General features: G+C 41.3%; 1 protein-coding gene across 9 annotated transcripts in view; it reads left to right on the forward strand.

Moving 5' to 3' along the window:
- ADCYAP1R1 (ADCYAP receptor type I) overlaps positions 1 to 17,308 on the forward strand; it is a 149,797-nt gene that overhangs the window by 21,943 nt on the left and 110,546 nt on the right. For all 9 annotated transcript variants that reach the window (XM_032683656.1, XM_032683675.1, XM_032683665.1 and 6 more), the window contains one exon: positions 11,157 to 11,321. In XM_032683656.1, the coding sequence (XP_032539547.1) occupies positions 11,271 to 11,321 (51 nt within the window). In that variant the 5' untranslated portion in view covers positions 11,157 to 11,270. The remainder of the gene's footprint in view (positions 1 to 11,156; positions 11,322 to 17,308) is intronic.

Genomic DNA, 17,308 nt, shown 5'->3' on the forward strand with positions numbered 1-17,308 from the left:
GAAGGAAGGGAAGGGGAAGGGGAAAGGGGAAGGGGAAGGGGAAGGGGAAGGGGAAGGGGAAGGGGAAGGGGAAGGGGAAGGGGAAGGGGAAGGGGAAGGGGAAGGGAAGGTTTGGGAAGGTTTGGGAAGGTTTGGAAAGGAAAGGAAAGGAAAGGAAAGGAAAGGAAAGGAAAGGAAAGGAAAGGAAAGGAAAGGAAAGGAAAGGAAAGGAAAGGAAAGGAAAGGAAAGGAAAGGAAAGGAAAGGAAAGGAAAGGAAAGGAAGGAAAGGAAAGGAAAGGAAAGGAAAGGAAAGGAAAGGAAAGGAAAGGAAAGGAAAGGAAAGGAAAGGAAAGGAAAGGAAAGGAAAGGAAAGGAAAGGAAAGGAAAGGAAAGGAAAGGAAAGGAAAGGAAAGGAAAGGAGAGTCACACAATATTTTTTCTATACTCATTTTGGAAATTTGGACTATCTTTTGTGTGAGTAGGAACTTTTAGAATCATAGAATTATTTGGGTTGGGAAAGACCTCCAAGACCATCGAGTCCAACCATGAACTCAACGCCACCGCGTTCACCACTGAACCCCGTCCTCAGGTGCCACATCCCCACACCTTTGGAACACCTCCAGGGATGGTGATTCCACCACTGCCCTGGGCAGCCTGTTCCAATGCCTGAAGACATTTTTCCTAATATCCAGTCTAAACCTCCCCTGTCACAACCTGGGGCCATTTCTCTGGTCCTATCACTTATTACCTGGGAGTTCAGAGCTTTTCTACTGAGGCCTGAACTCCTCCCGTCTGTCCACGTGTCTCAGCTGCCATCACTGTCATCCTCCACCACCCAGAAAAGCTCTGGAACCTTCACAGCTTCCAGATTACTGGGAGCAGGAAGGGCCAAGAACATATTCCACCTTCCTCAAGGCACTTTTCCTCCTTGCAGAGACACGAGTTTACTCCGTGCTTTAAGGTGACTGGATGGGATCCAGCTCCAAGTCAGAGCCCCTGTGGTTGGGAGCCTCTAACTATTAGCACTGCAAAATTCCACGTGTCAGAGGAATCAGTTTACAAAATATTCACGTCCTCTCAAAATTCTAAGTGTTTTTTTACCATCCTCCTCTCTCTGGGAGGCATTTTCAGGGCTTTTTTCTGCTGAGAGTTCAAAGTTTTCTTCTAATTCCCAGCTTAGCATCTTGTCCCAATGCTGATTTTGATTTCAACTGCTTTTCTTCCTCCTTTTTTTTTAATACTTCTGCTATTCTCAGGACTGTGCCTACTCAACACAGACTCTCCTGAGCTAATCAAACTGTTTTCTGCTTTATTAGCTCTTGCTTTGCCAAGATGAGTAGCACTTTGTCCCAGAGCAAGGCAAAGCCATGAGCTGCTGAGGTGACTTGCTCATTATTCCTTCACTGTGGATGGAGCTGAGAGAAAATAGCTTGGATAGAGATGTTTCACTTTCAGACAGCCAAATTTATGTGACTTGAATTTCCATCCCTGCTGCTGCAAGAACACGTGCTGTGGAAGGTCCTAATATTGTCCAAATGTAATGAGTTCATTAACCACGAGATGGAACACAGCTGGGGGAGCTCAGGTTGTAAGAGATGCAACAGAAAAGGAGAAAAATAGGAAAGGAACATGAAGAAAAAAAAGGGAATTATGCAATTTCCTCGTACCCATGCAGTGACCTAGCTCTACCTTTCAATGTAATAGAGTGAAACTGTTAAAAAAAAGGCATTGTCATAAAAAAAAAGGAAAACAAAAACAAAAAAACCCAAACAAACAAAAACAAACAAACAAACAAACAAAAAAGGATTTTCCCCTCCCTAAAGATGGAAGAGACAGGATTGTAGTGCCTGGCCTGTTATGGGATACATTTCCTTGAGAATTGGATGATATGCACTTGGGGAATCACAATAACAGGGATATCTTTTTCTCTATCCAGCTATATTGTTCTTTTTTTTTTTTTTTTTCTTATCAAGATGGGTTGAAGTTTGGCCCATGAAAGCTTTCTATGTTGTTGGTTAGAAGTGTGGAGGAGGATGGTAGATATTCTTCTGGGACATAGCACAGGTTGCCAACTCAGAATGCTCAGGGAAGTACGAGCTGTTGTATTCAGAATGCCTCTGACTTTGCCTTGGAAAATAAGGAATTATACATATGAGGCAAAGAAAGATCATTTGATCATCCTCTCGGATTACCTTGGCAATTTTCCCACACTTCCAAGCACTCTTTCCTCAATAGCAAGGTTATATCAGGCTGTTTTCTTCACACCATCACATATTTATTCATTTGGCATCAGGCAGCTGCTCGTTGTATTTCCCACCTTCCAAATCAACAGATAAATCCCTTTCATTGCTTATTTTATTATTTTTGTCCTGCTTTCAGACAGGAAGGGCAGACTTGTATCCCAGGGGTGGGAGGTGCTTGTTGCTGGAGCTCAGAGGCTGTGTCTTGGCCCTGGGTCCATCACCAGCTCCAGGGACACTCCTCTGGAGTCTACCTGTCTTAAATAGTGGAATGTCTTGTTAAAGATCCCCTTGGTGTTTTCTTACAGCTGAGAGCACCTTGCACAGAGACTGGTTTGTGTCTGGGGAGCAATGACAGCTTGATCCCAAGATAATCAGCTCAGCACATCAAGAGAGTCAATTAAGGGTGTTGAGAGTGGCACCGCATTCCAGTAAACATAATATTTTGAGTTAAGGAGTGGGTTAGAAAGTACCATAGAAGTGCTGCTCTTGGGATCATCTCCAGAGATAATGGGAATAAAAGGCTGTGGTCCAGAGCTGCATTTTTCTGCTCTTCCTCTTTCCTGTGCCTGTGATAGATGTTTGCTCAACATGTGCTGAGGAGGTTCAAAGCAGAGGCTGATGGCCATGTTGATGGATATCTTAGAGTGCTGACAAGCTCCTATGAATCATAAAAACCCAATATTTACACCTACAGCCAGGGCAGAAAACCCAGACCACCAGTCAAGGGAAGCAAATCAATCAAGCAGCTCTTGCAAAACATTGATATACCAGATAGAGAACACATTTTACTGGCTGTGGAGTAATAATTTTGAAGGACTTTGCCAAGCAGCACTTAAAGCTCTGCTGGAATGGAGCAGTACCTCGTTACCTTTATGATCCCATATTAGTTTCATATTAGCTATGAAGCATCACACATACTGCAGATGCTTCCAGAGGATAATTGATCTGCTGCGAAGGTGGAAATTTCTTATGCAATTTTTTTACTTTACCTAATGCTTCCGAAATGTGTGGTAATTTGCAATTATTTCCCTGCAACTGAGTGGCCACGGTCTTCAGTCACAAAGTCAGGTCATTTCCCCGGGTCTCTGGGGACACCAACAACATAAGGGCACAATAAATCTGATAGATAAGTGAACAGGGAAAATAATGTCAATCAAAGCAAGGATTTTATCGGTGATGTTACGTGGGAAACCTGCCAAGAAAAGAGATCCTGTGCCCAGGGAGTTATGAATTGTATTCCATTGTTTCTACTCTCAAGAGTCTGTAGCTGCTCCAGTTGCAAAGATAAGCTAGAAAATCTTGACCTCTAGGTAATTGATCCACTCGTGTCCATCTGAATTTTCAGAGAGCCTGAAGGAACAGTTCCAACAGACATTCAATGTCAAAATACTCAGATATCCAAAATTTAGATGTCATTAACCTTCAGTGTTTCGTCATAACTGTATGGGTGAAACAGCAAAATAAGGAGAGGTGTTGTTATATCATGATGATTTTTTATGACTTATAAAAGTCAGGCATTTTAACTGGGGTTTGTTTGAAAAAAATGAAGTGTTGTTTGGTTTTATACACTATGTCCCACAAGAGCACGAAGTTTCAGACCTCAGGAAAGTCTGGGCTTTATGATCACATGTATGAAGGGATAGGATACAGTGGATTTGGACTTTCAAATAGTTTCTAAATCTGTCTTTACTAAAGAAAGACTCTACCTTGAGGAAAAGCAGGCGTCAGCTGAGATCACAAGAGCTGAGTGGACCAAACATGACAGATTTACCTTAATTTAAAAAAGCTTCCACACCTACTGGCTTATGGCAGCTTGTTGTGTGTGCTCTGTGACTGGTAGTGACTGTAATGAAACAGCTTGAACACAAAACTAAACCAAAATTCTACTTTATAACCATGAATTTGATGGGAACCCAAGAGGTGCATGTGTATTTACTGGGTATCAGCTGTGACATAAGTAGTTTGTAAGCTGTAAAATTTTTTTTGTGTGTCTAACCCCTAAACAAAGACAAAACAGAAGACCAGGAGTATGTGATTCTTCCTCCAAATTAATGATGAGTGCCAGAAGGAATCATAGAATAATTTGAGTTAGAAAGGACCTTTTAAAGGTCATTTAGTCCAACCCTCTGTCATGGGTAGGGACATCTTCCACTAGACCAGGTTGCTCAGATCCAACCTGGTCTTAAGGAATCAAGCTTTTAGGGTATAGAAATTGCTCCCTGAGGATCCATCTTCTCTGCTGACTGTAAAGAAAGCCTGGGAAGATTGGACTAAACTATGAAGCTCTGGCATTTGGATGTGGCAATGCTGTTTAATGTCCTCACTAATGACCTGGATAATGGGACAGGGGACACCTTCAGGAAGGTTGAAGGTTACACAGATTAAAGAGCAGTGGTTGATGGACCAAGTGGTTGGGTTTGCTGTTATCCAGAGGGAACTGGACAGGCTTGAAAAACAGGGAGAGAGGAACCTCAAGAAATTCAAGAAGACGACGCGTAAAGTCCTGCAGTGGGAGAGGAAGAATCCTGTGCACAAGGGCAGGCTGGGGATCAGCTGGCTGGAAAGCACCTTTACAGAGAAGGACCTGAGGCTCTGGGTGGACATGAAGTGGATCCTGAGCCAGCAAAGTGTCCTTGCAGCAGTGAAGCCCAAAAGCATCATCAACTGGATGAGGAAAAGCGTTGGCAGCATCTCAAGGGATGTCCTCTCAGCCCTGGGGAGGCACATCTGGAGCTCCACGCCCAGGGCTGGGCTGCTGAGGACACAAACACACTGCAGGGAGCCCTGGGAAGAGCCACAAAGCTGGATAAGGACTTACAAGGAGAGACTGAGGGACCTATGTTTGGACTAGAGAAGAGAAGATTTGAGGGATCTCAATGGGTAGGAATATTTGATGGAAGGATGTAAAGGAGGCAGACTCAGGCTCCTCTCAGTGCTGAAAAGAGGCAACAAGCACACATAGATATACAGGAAATTCAACTATAAATAACACTTTATTACTGTTAGAATGGTCAAGTAAAGGTTGTGGAGAGTCTCAACATTTGGAGATATTCAGAAATTGGTTGAAAATGAGTTTTGAATAACCTGTTACCCACTGTAGCTGACCCTGCTTTGAGCAGGGAAGTTGGACTGAACAATCTCCAGAGGTCCTTCCAACCCCCAGTTCTGTGAATGCCTTTATCAGTTATTCTTCTTGCAAAACCACAGTGCTTTGATTTCTTTCCCACACAAATCCTCGTGGAAGTAAATGAAGTTGGTAATCCTACTTTCTGTAAAAATATTTTAACACTAAGTCTTGATTTGCATAGGGGAGTCACAACACCTGCAATTTACCATTTCCTACTTTAATCACACTTTTATCTTCATTTTTAGAAAGGGAGTTGTAGTGAAATTCACAGGTGTTTTCTGAATTTTATGCAAGGAAAAAAAATCAAAAAGCTATTCCTCCAGATAGGAAAAGGATTACTTCTGAGACACTTGGTTCTTCATTAACACTGAAATGCTTAAGCCAGGCAGCAGCTGAATATATTTCTTTCAACTATTATTTCCATGTTAAATTGCCACTAGTACTGGATCAGCTCCCTTTTAAGTTTCCTAAAATCAAAAGCAATAATTTTCCTGAGCAGTAGAAACACTGGATATTAGGAGAGTCTACCTGAATATATCATTCATTAATGGATGGTTTTCAGGTATGATCCCCTCATCAGTTCATTAGAACCATGGCTGGGTGTCCTACAGCCTCCATCCATCCTTGTGGACTATCCTGGGAAAAAAATCCAGCTTGATGGTTGACAACTCTTTCAGGAAAAGGTGTAGCATTTCTGCCTGAGACCCTTGAAACATTCACGTGCAGCTGAAAAGGGTTTTGTCACTTGTAGGACAAAATCCACCTCTTACACCTCCTAATATAATTACCCTTTGAATCCTGTTTTTGCACTGACAACAGACATGAGCAATGGAAACAAGGACTTGGGGGACTTTTCCAGTTAAACATGTAAAGGGACCTCTTGGTTTTTAAAAGAAAGTCGAGTCAGATGCTCAGATGCTGTGATGCGTGAAGAAACTTTAATTTCAGTGAATTCACTAATTAAGTAAATGAAAACAACCCAAAATATTTAAACTCTGAGAAATAGTGAGTGCTCTATTAGAGGCAGCGGAAAGACCATGATGTTCTTTTTCTCTGCCTTGACAGGATTGCTCTTTGTGGACTACTTTCCATGGGAAACTTCAGAGCTCTTGCTGTCTGGTATTCAGTTAAACCTTCTTTTAGCTTTTCTGTTGCCTTAAATGTATCTGCATTAATTTATTGACACCCTAAAGAACCAAATTCCTTCTCAAGCCTTCATGGAGTGTCAAACTTTGCTGTTTTGTGTTTCATCTTGCTGATCCATATACTTCAGAAGACACTGGAGGTGGAATCATTCTGCCCAAATTTAGGTCTCCACAACGTGGATGTCAAGAATTGCTTCACACTCCGGGGGAGAGAAGTCAAAAGTTGAAAGTAGACAGTTAAAATAGGTCAGACAAAATGCTTTCTTCATATGTCTGCTTCTCTCTGTTGACTATATAAAGAGACTTGACAATGAGCTCATGTGTCTCCTGGGTTTCTAAAATTAGGTGACGTGTCCTAGGTCACTGAAGGGTTGATTTCTCAGCTCTGCTTGTTGCTGGCAAGCGTCTCTCAGTTGACATGAGGAAGGTGCCCCATGCCCAGTGCACCACATTATGTAGCTGGTTTGCTACATTTGGGGAGTTTTAGGAGGGAAACAATAAAATGCACTGGGTTTCACAGCTTGTATTGAGAGCCTGAAGAACACAGATAAAGAATCAGTTGCATAATGGAAGGTGTTCCAGCCCTGTGATAATTCAGGAGAGCCACCGAGTTGATCAGAGGGCTGGAACACCTCTCCTGTGGCTTCAGGCTGAAAGAGCTGGGACTGCTCATCCTGGAGAAGGGAAGGCTCTGGGGAGACCTGAGAGCACCTTCCAGTGCCTAAAGGGGGCTTACAAAGGAGCTGGAGAGGGACTTTTCACAAGAGCATGGAGTGAAAGCCCAAGGGGAAATGACCTTAAGCAGAAGGAGGGCAGGTTGAGATTAGATTTTAGGAAGAAATTCTTCCCTGTGAGGGTGGGGAGGCCCTGGCACAGGTTACCCAGAGAAGCTGTGGCTGTCCCATCCCTGGAAGTGTCCAAGGCCAGGTTGGATGGAATTTGGAGCAACCTGGGCTAGTGGAAGTGTCCCTGCCCATGGCAGAGGGTGGAACAAGATGATCTTTAAGGTCCCTTCCAACCCAAAACATTTGATGATTTTGTGATAATTAACCTGTTCATATGTAAGCTAAAATGACCATTTATCAAACCCTGTGCCATAAACAGTTGTGGAATTCCATTTCCTGGGGAGAAAATGGGAGTGACAAGAGAGTGTTCTGTGGGCCAGACCAACTGGTGACATCTGGGGTATTCCCCTCAGCACTTTTGCACCCAGCAATTTTCCACCCATGTTTATTCTTCCTGGGGAAATGTTCTTCATGTCTTTAGGAAGTACTGGAATAACTGTGCATGGAGTGGTTGACTTTTCTGAAATACATTCAGCCTGCAAAAGCTCCACTGATGCTGCACATTGTCTAAACGTTTCTGACTTCCACACTTGTGTAGTACCTTGGTCGTGGTGCAGGAAAAGGATGTGGTGGGAGTAGACACTGAAGGAAGATGAATTAAGTGCTAAATTACCATTTGATCATCAGTGGTCTAAGCCATTGTGGGTCAGCCTTGCAGTGTATTGGTTTCCTTTCAAACCACTGGCACACATCCCGGAGGACCACAACGAGGAGCCCAGACCAGATGTTTTATTTTGGGTGAGATCTCAATAACAGCTCACAACTGCCTTATGAAGTCACTCAGAATCCTCTTTCATTCATCCAACGTGATGCTGTGTAACAGTTTTACTCGTTATTTGATATGGTGACTTTTTATTCTTTTAAGGAGTGATTTATTACGGTTTTTATGCCTCCCTGGCAGTAGACACATCACACTTGGAAAGGACCCACTATCTGGTTCTGTTGATGAGTGACATCACGTCGTGCACTTGACACTTGTGGGCTTCTCATGGAGCAATTGTCCTCACCAGCCTCCAGAGTCCCTTTTTAGACAGGAGAAAGAATTAGGCACTTGCAGCAGAACAGGTTTTGCCAGAGCTTTTCCAAATTGCCCTTGAAGAATCCAAGATACTCCCATAAAGAATCAGGAGTAGTGTTTACAGGGGACAAATGAATTCACCTTCATAGGTGACAGATTATTTTCTTAAGTCGTTAGTTGACCAAAACAAGGCTTTTTTTTCTTTTATTTCTTCTTTCTGTATTTCAGCCATGCTTGAAATAATCTCCTGAAGCCCATTCCATTTTAGTAACAATCAACTGATTTTCAGATTCTCAGACACTTCAAAAGCCCTTCTGTCTCACCAGAGATAATTGAAGATTATTTTGGGGACCTATATATCCATAACTGAAAGGTGTGTTGGCTACTCTGACTTCACTAATTTTAATTACAGTGGCAGAAGCACCTAAAACAGCAACATGAAGCATCAGTATCTCTAATTTCCTAATGAAATTACAGGATTTGGCTACCAGTGACATCAGAAGAAAAATATGATAATTCAAGCTTCTCTTCCAAATCCTATATTAATATATTTAATTATTTTTCTCAATACTGAATAGTAATGCTTTATCAACATTGCCTGTATTTTTAAATAAGTCTATTTTTCTAGTAAAACATAGCTGATAGTACCTGTCTGGGAGATAACTAGGCTTTAATTGGTAATAGAGATAACTAGGATCTTACTGGTAATACAGATAAGTAGGCTTTAATTAGTAATACAGATAATTAGCCTTTAATTAGTAATAGGTGGACTGTTGCATGTATGTATATCATGCATGCTGGGAATTGCTAAATAATAAACACAGGTTCTGCTGCAGGTTCAGGTCATAAGTTCACAGAACTGGGAGTTGTTATTACCTAATAAACACTTGAGTCTCTGTGGATGACATGAAGGCCTCAGCCCAGCATTTGATGCAGGTTTCCATGACTACCTTGAAGGGAAAAAAATGAAGTAGATTCTTTTATTTTTCCCTGCAATATGTGAAAGGAAAGCAGTGAAATGGTTTGCAGATGTTCCTGTTGTCTCTTTTAGAAAAGTTCCTTTGAAACTCAGATGAAACAGGAGACAGAAAATGTCTTCGCTTTTTAGACCTGGTGAAGGCCAGGTTAAAGTAGAACTGGGTCTTCAAAAAATGGAAAAAGTGGATTCTAAAGGTTCCCACCTTCCCCCAGGGTGTTTGTCCACCTTTAATCAGGCATCTCCCACCCTTCCCTTGCATTTAAAGAATTCAAATAATTCAAATTTCTGATGCATTACAGTGACAGAATGCAAGGACATAATTCAACCTCCACATCCCTCTCTGGCCTTCCTGGACTGACCTGCACACAGGAGCACAACTGATCAAGAAACAATTTCAAATCCAACGTCTGCTGATGCCTCTGTCTGGTTTTCTCTTGCCTGTGCTAATGGAGTGACTTTCTTTTTCCAGTCCTCACGGCTGAATGTCACCATGGATGTTTGCTGTCCTCCTCAGCTGAGATCTTATCAGTCCCTCATTATTTGATAAACCATCAGAAACACAGTTCAGTAATTAAATTCAGTGCCAGAGCAGAGCAGGAGTGACTGATCAAGCGAGGATGGAGGAAAACAGATCAGTTTAGGGTGAATTTTATGAACCATTGTTCTCAAAAAATTTTAGGGAGAGATTAATTTTCCTTTTTTTTTTTTAATTGAAAGACTCTCTCCTTTCTAAATGCCGATGTCCTGGCAGTATGTCGCAGTCAGTATAAAAATTGAGTGTCCTTTAGTTGTAAGAGTTCTTTTGCAGCTCAGTTCTTTACAAATCAAAGCAGGATAATGAAAAAAATAAATCCAAATCTTGAAACACCTTCCCCTTCGCTTCACCCTTCTTTCTTGATTGATTTTGACTCCCGAATCCAATACAAGGGAATCCACCTGAGGTGAGGGACAACTGTGGAAAGAGAGAGAATGAATATGAAAGTTTATCTCCATGCTAAAAACCTGACTGTGGGTGAAATGAGACTGCTCTGTCACCAAGGTATCAGGATTTGAGGGAGGATTGTGTTTTAAATGAGGTTTGGATCCAGCCCGAGTCTGAAACAGAGAGGTTGTCTCAAATGAGAAACTGTTTGAGAAATCTTTGTGATTTGGGGTGAGTGGGAATTTTTAAGCCCTGGGTTATGGCAGGAGGTGGAAGGACAGAACTAATGTCAGGTCCTGACCACCTGCTCAGCTCCTTGGCAGAGACCAAGCAATGAAGTTATAAGTCAGTGTCTTATTATGTGGATGAATCTTTATTCTAAGACTACAATTCATTCCTCTGCACCTCTATTTCTGAGTTCTCAAAGAGCTGTGGGGTTTTAACAACTCTGGTCATGGATTTTGTTACCTGGACAAATGATCTCTGGGAGTAAATCATCACGTCCTCCACACTCCTAAAAAGCCCCCAGATAGCTGTGCTTTTAAAAGACATGAGGGGTGAATCACAGCTTCAGAAATTAAGCAGACAGGTCCTTTTTCTGGCTCAAAACAATCCATCCTACCTTCTCCTTTGGGTACAGTTTAGATCTTTGCATCTACAGAGCCTGTTCCAGTAGTTTCTTTGAGACAAGTTACTGATCACACAGACTTTGGGTGTCCTTTGGCTTTAAATTAGGTGTCCAAAACCATCTATAATAGCTGAAATGCAGACAGGGATGGCTGATCTCTAATATGTGCAACTTGGAGTTCGAGTGTTGGGTTCTCTGTTTTCTGTCCATCTCTTTTTCATTCTTTTCATGGTTTCCATGTTTTTAATGCTTTTCCTCTTTCATTGCAGAGATCTGAGCCTTGAGGTGAGGACCTCGACCCAAATACCTGCAGAGAGCCTGTGCTTCAGCCCTAATCACAGTGTTAACGAGAAAAACTTGACTGAAGTTAATTAGGAGAGAAGATGGCCCTCACCAGGAAGATCTGCCTCTTCACTCTCATGTTGCTTCCCATGGTAAGGAAAAAATGTTTTTATTTGTATTGTCCTGATATAAATACATGTTCTGATGGCCAGGAGTGAAGAATCTTCTGCTGACACCAATTCTGGCTTTTTCTATGTGGGTTTTTCCTATGTTGTGTTAAGGCTTTTCCAACCTCCCTTGTTAATGTAATAGGACTCTGGTCACTGTTCATCCTGAGAAGGGCAAGTCTGTTCCTTAAGGGCACTTGTTCACTGTTTTTCTCCAAGACTAAAAGTAAAACAAAGTAATAATTAAAAAAAAATGGGGTTTCTCTTTCAAATCCATGGACTTAAGAGTATTTTTTTCCAGACAGAAGGGATAAAATTAAAGATTCCTATCAGCCCTGTGAAACCTAAACCTTGAGATGTTTCGGGCAGTGCTTTTGGATGCCTCCATTTTCAGAGGACTGATTTTAAGAAACAATACAAATGGCCCTCCTCTAAAGATACTAAAGGCATTCAGAGTCATTTATCACATTTCTGAAGACATTCAACTCTTTCTGAAGATGACAGGGATTAATTTTCCCCAGAAGTCTTTACTTACTGAGTAACTTGCTGTTCCATTAATAACTCAGCCTTAACACGTCTGGGAATTGTAACTGTTCCTCTCCATTGCCCCCCTACACATTGTGGCTGTATCTGACCTCACATAACAGCCATAAAAACACTGAATAAAGATGTTTTTTCTCCCTTTGTAGCTGTGAGGAACAGCACATAACCCTTATAATGAACTCATTTCACATTTCAACTCAGTTCTTTGCTAGACCATTGATCATAAATGTGCTTTTCATCACTTCTCAAAAAACTCTGCTCAGAGGGATCCCGTGACAAATAGCACCAGGATTCACATCCTCCATCTCATTTTTATTAATAACCTTCCACAGTTTCCATGCAAGTGCTTTAAAATTGCTTCGTATACAGATATTCTCACGTTACTGCACTTTATTAGTCAGGTATTTGAAACCATTCTTGACAATTATTTTGTTTTATTTTTAATTAACAACAATTTAATATGGTAGTGATGTGACCAGAGCATCTTTCAGGAGTTTTTGCAGAGTTTCTGCTCGTGTGTATCCATTGTGTGACCTCTCTTTTACAATGTCAGCATACAGGGCTTGTCTTTACTTTGGCATACAAAAATACACTATTTTTCCTTTTGAGGTCTTATTTAAGTCGAATCCATTTAACTGAAAATCTGAAATGTAACATAATTCAGCTAAATTCTGTAGAACAGGGTTGGAACTGGTAGTATGCTTGTGTTAATCCAAATAATAAATAATATAATTTGAATATGAAAGTCCTGACTGTAAAAAGTTACTGAAATTCAGATGCTGATTTGTGCTTCTTTTTTTTTTTTTTAACATACATTAGATTATTTAAACACACCTTGTTGCTTCTGGTTTGAGACCCAGAAATAACAACTGTCCTGTCTCAGTCTCTCAGGAGTTCCCATCTTACAGCCAAGCCTGGCCCAGCCTCAGTGTTTCCTCACATGTGAGTGCTGGTGAGATGTATCCTGCACTGGGAGAAACTGGAAAGTTGAATTCCTGGGTTTCCCAAGCGTGTTTTTCAGACTGGAACAAAATTACTTACACAGTCATGTGAATGGAAAAGCAAAAGACATTTTTGTTTAAGGACCGGTGACCTCGAATATTTCAAGATTTTTGGTGCCCAGCTTGAGACAGCCAAAAGGTGTCTTCTTATTTAGAAGGGAGCCGTTTTTAATTAAGGGAGATAAATGAACATATCTCCAGAGCTTTCATAGGCACGACCTTCCTGGCAGATGTAGAAGGACAGTAAGTTTCCAATTGTTAACGTTTCAGGACATAGCTGTGGTTGCTGAGCTGGATAATTAGTGATCAGCTCCAGCTTTTGGAAAGAACAGTTCTTTAATGAAATACTGTGGAGCAAATCAGAGTTAATGAGAAGAAATGTGCTTTTATATGTGTGGTGTGTCTGCAGTGTTTATGATCTTATTTACATGATTTTATTCCAGTCTTTTGCAGGAATCCAGACACTAAAGTTAAGCTTTTAACACACGTGAATTTGTATCTTTGCACACACGTTTCTTGGTCAGACTTCAGCCAATGACAGAGATTGCACCATAATTTGTGTGTGAAATTATGCAATTAGTGATTCCCTACATTTCTTTTGACAGACCAAATTTCAGGAATGGTATAATGTTACTTATGATTCTTCCCTTGCTGCGGCTCTTTTGCAATGCTTGTGGCAACACGTTTCTCTCCACTGGGACGCTCATTTTCTCTTCAAACCACCTCTAACATGCTGTGCCAACAACCTCAAATTGCTACTTTCCTGTCATGCAGATTTTCAGATTTTCTACCAAGGGAGTGAACGTGAATTTAAAAAAAGAAAAAAAAAAATTAGAGTAAATCTGAATAGAATAAATTTGAATGTCATCCTAACCCTCAGAAAGTTCCTGACAATAACTGCTTTTATATTGCTTTCCTCTAAACTCATCTGGTACTCCAGGAATCTCCAGTCACCCTCAAGGAGAGCTCCTGTTCTTAGATGTTGGGATTGATCCTCATTTTGTGGCACATGTCTCCATTCCTCAAAGTGGCTGCAGTAGCTCCTGAATCTGCTTGCATTTGATGTGCAGGTTTTGGATCTACCCACAGGAAACCAAAGTCCCCCAGACTGATGTCCACACCCACAAACAGGGCAAGAAAAAAGCTAAAAGGGGACAAAGTATTACAGGGAAATTCTAGGTGGCTTCAAATATAGACTCAGAACAGACAACAAGAAAATAAAATGCCAAGGTATATTTAGGAATGTGCATGTTAAGGCAATTCTGACTGTCAGAGACTAAGGGTGGTTTGATTTTTCATGTGTTTAACAGGTTGTTCTGTATTGGCCTATTAAATGTATTCTACTTTATGAATCACTTGAGATTGAAAACAGCTCCTAGGCCTCTTAGAGGAATTCTTGAGCTTTATTTTTTTTTTCCCCCATTTTAAGTGTTTTCTCAGATTTAAATGCTGATGTTGTTATTTTAGCTGACTTTAATCCATTTTTGTTAGCAGGGCCACCTCTTCTCAGTCACTCTCATTCTTTTCTTTGTTTTGGATGAGGCTCTGAGCAACCTGGTCCAGTGGAAAGTGTCCCTGCCCAGGGCAGGGGGATTGGAATGAGATAGTCCTTAAGGTCCCTTCCAACCCAAACCATTCTAGGATTCCATGCTCTTTTCATTTGCACATCAGTTTTCTTCACCCTGCTTATTTTGCTCCTGAACTCATTTTCACTGTCATTTTGATTGATTTTACATTCCCTTCATCTGTGATAACAGTGGGCTTGGGGGTTTTTTTATTGGAAAATATAACAAAAGTCATCATAAAATTATTGAGGAGAAAGGATCCTAAACCATCATTCCTTTGTCTGGTTCCAAATGTACTTGAGAAACAATGAATTTCATGACTCACAAAGTTGGCTTAGTGTATGAACTGAATTTTAAATGTAACTGCAATGCAGGTGTTTTAACTGTCTGGATAATTCAATCACAAGTATTTCTTCACCTAATATTTGGAATTTCCTGTGGTTAATATGGTTAAGCTTAAATGGCAGAATATTCTTTGTAACATTTCATTAACTGGGAAAAGTGTTCACTGACTTCCTTTTTTAAAAAAATAGAGAGAGAAAAGCGAAGGTGTAAGTGATACCTCTTGTGTACCAAGGTGGAAGTGTGATCCCTGTGTGACAGTCAGATGGGCAAATCCAGATTTGGGTGCACAGGTAGCATCTCACAGAGCAGAGAATGAAACCTTGGTCTGATTATGTTTAAGCGATTCATGAAGAGGTGAGGAGAGAAAGTAGATCTGTTTGCTCAGCCCGTTTGCTGAAGGGGGTGATATTTCTCAATCTTTTAAGGGTGTGTATGGGCTGCAGAGCTGAGAACTCTCTGTTATTCATCTGTAGCTGTCACTTGCAGTGCCAGGCTATGTTCAAATATCCACATTTCAGCCTCTGTCATTTTTAAAACATGAAGCAAAGTGTATTCAGACACAATATTCTACTAGTTCCTTTCCAACCCTGCAATGTTTTTTAATGCATTTCCTGCTGCAGCCCAAATGTGAGGCTTCTCAGGCTCCAACAGAAATGTCTGGGTTGGTCCCTGCTCTTTAAGGAAACTATTTTTTCCATACAGGACTTAATGAGAGAGCTTTTAATGAGTTTGTCTGCCTGGTGATTTGTAGCATCTCATAACCCTATTAGAGAAGTCAAGTTCTCTGTAGGACTGCAGGTGTCTCTAACACAGTGCACAGTTAGATGGAACTTCCTTGTTATTTATGTAATGAAAATATAAATATGTACAAATATAGTCAGGGAACTGCTGGGGACGTTCTCCATAGGAGATAAAAACTCAGCTAACCAAGATATTAATACTGCCATAGCTTTTCCTTTTTAATATGAGGAGCAGTCAGCAGAATATGGCAACCTCTTAAAAGCCTTGTTTAAAATAGAAAAACAAAGTCTCAGAATGTCTAATGGTGGGTGAAGTAGTTTCAAAGAGAAGGCTCAGAATTTTTGGTGCATCACAAGAAGCATCTGAGACAATCAGCGTCGCAGAACCACAGGGCCTTGATACCCACCAACTGCAAGTGCATTTCAGAGGCACAAAAATTAGGATCTGAGGTTCCAGATGCTCCTTATCCTGTCAGCTGGGTGGGACAGGTACTTACAGAGAGGGAGAGAGTGACACATCCCTCAGGGTGAGATCTCCACCTGAAATATCCACGAGTCTACGTGTTTACACTCCTGTCTAAGGTGCCCGAAGGTGATAGGAGGCCTTGATGTGGTGTTGGTGCTCTGTGGAACTTGTAATCTCACCCTGGGCACATCAGGTTATTGCAGGAGATAAAGAAAGACACCTGCTTAAAACGTTTTTCATAGGATCAGAGAATGGTTTGGGTTGGAAGGAACCTTAAAGACCATCTCGTTCCAACCCCCTGCCACGGGCAGGGACACCTTCCCCTAGGCCGGGTTGGCCAGAGCTCCATTCAACCTGGTCTTGAAAGTTTCTCAGCTTATTAAGCACAAAAGATGAATGACAGTCAAAAACTTCCACTCTGGAAATACAATATTCTACCAACATGTGGTTCTGTGCACAAACACAAACCTGCAACTTTCCTTCTTCAGGCAGGCAAGTTATGTAGGTTTTGGAAATGCAAGGCAGCAGGTGATAAAAAAGAAAATAGTTGCCCTGCATTCCATAAATGTGTTCAACTTTTTGCCCTCTGGTAGTAGCAATAATTTCTGTGACAGGCCAATAACATGATGACAGCACTGATTTAAGGACATTAATATGATTTTTTTTTTCATACTGGTTTTGTATTCATGAGCTTGGAGGAGGGTTGGATGAGCAGCCGAACAACAAATTGGGAAATAAAAAGATTTCTTAAAAAAGGAGCCTGTAAAAAAAAAAAAAAAAAAAAAAAAAAAAAGGTAAAATTAGAATCAGTGATTTTTTTCATGTTGCTCAGCTATTAAGATCCAGCTCCTGGAGGGATATTATTCATGTCTCCAGCAAATGTGCTGCTGGGCTGCTCTGCCTTGGGTTTGCTGACTCAGCAGCCCAAGAGGATTTCCTGTGGAGTCAGCTTGAAGAGATAACTGTGATGCAGAACCAAAGCTACATACAAAGAAGGGGGAAATGGGGAAAAAAAAAAGGCAGGAAGAGAGGGGAAAAATATCTAAAAATCCCACATCTACAGCACTCTTCCACTACAAGGGATTTGGTCTTTTATGTGGCCTCCTGTCCCTCTCGTCATAGCTGCAATAAACGGGTTTTTCCCAATCCCAAAAAAGCTCCACTGCTTCTCAGAGGGAATGTACATCCTATGGCAAGAACTGGGGCATTCCTGAGGATCCAAATGCTGAAAGCCTGGCTGGGGGAGGATATGGGGTCAATATTTACCCCAGGGTTGCACACAACAAACCCCTCCAGATGAACCATCCAGCAG

This window comes from Chiroxiphia lanceolata, chromosome 1 (assembly GCF_009829145.1).
Source record: "Chiroxiphia lanceolata isolate bChiLan1 chromosome 1, bChiLan1.pri, whole genome shotgun sequence".
Classification (NCBI taxonomy): Eukaryota; Metazoa; Chordata; class Aves; order Passeriformes; family Pipridae; genus Chiroxiphia; species Chiroxiphia lanceolata.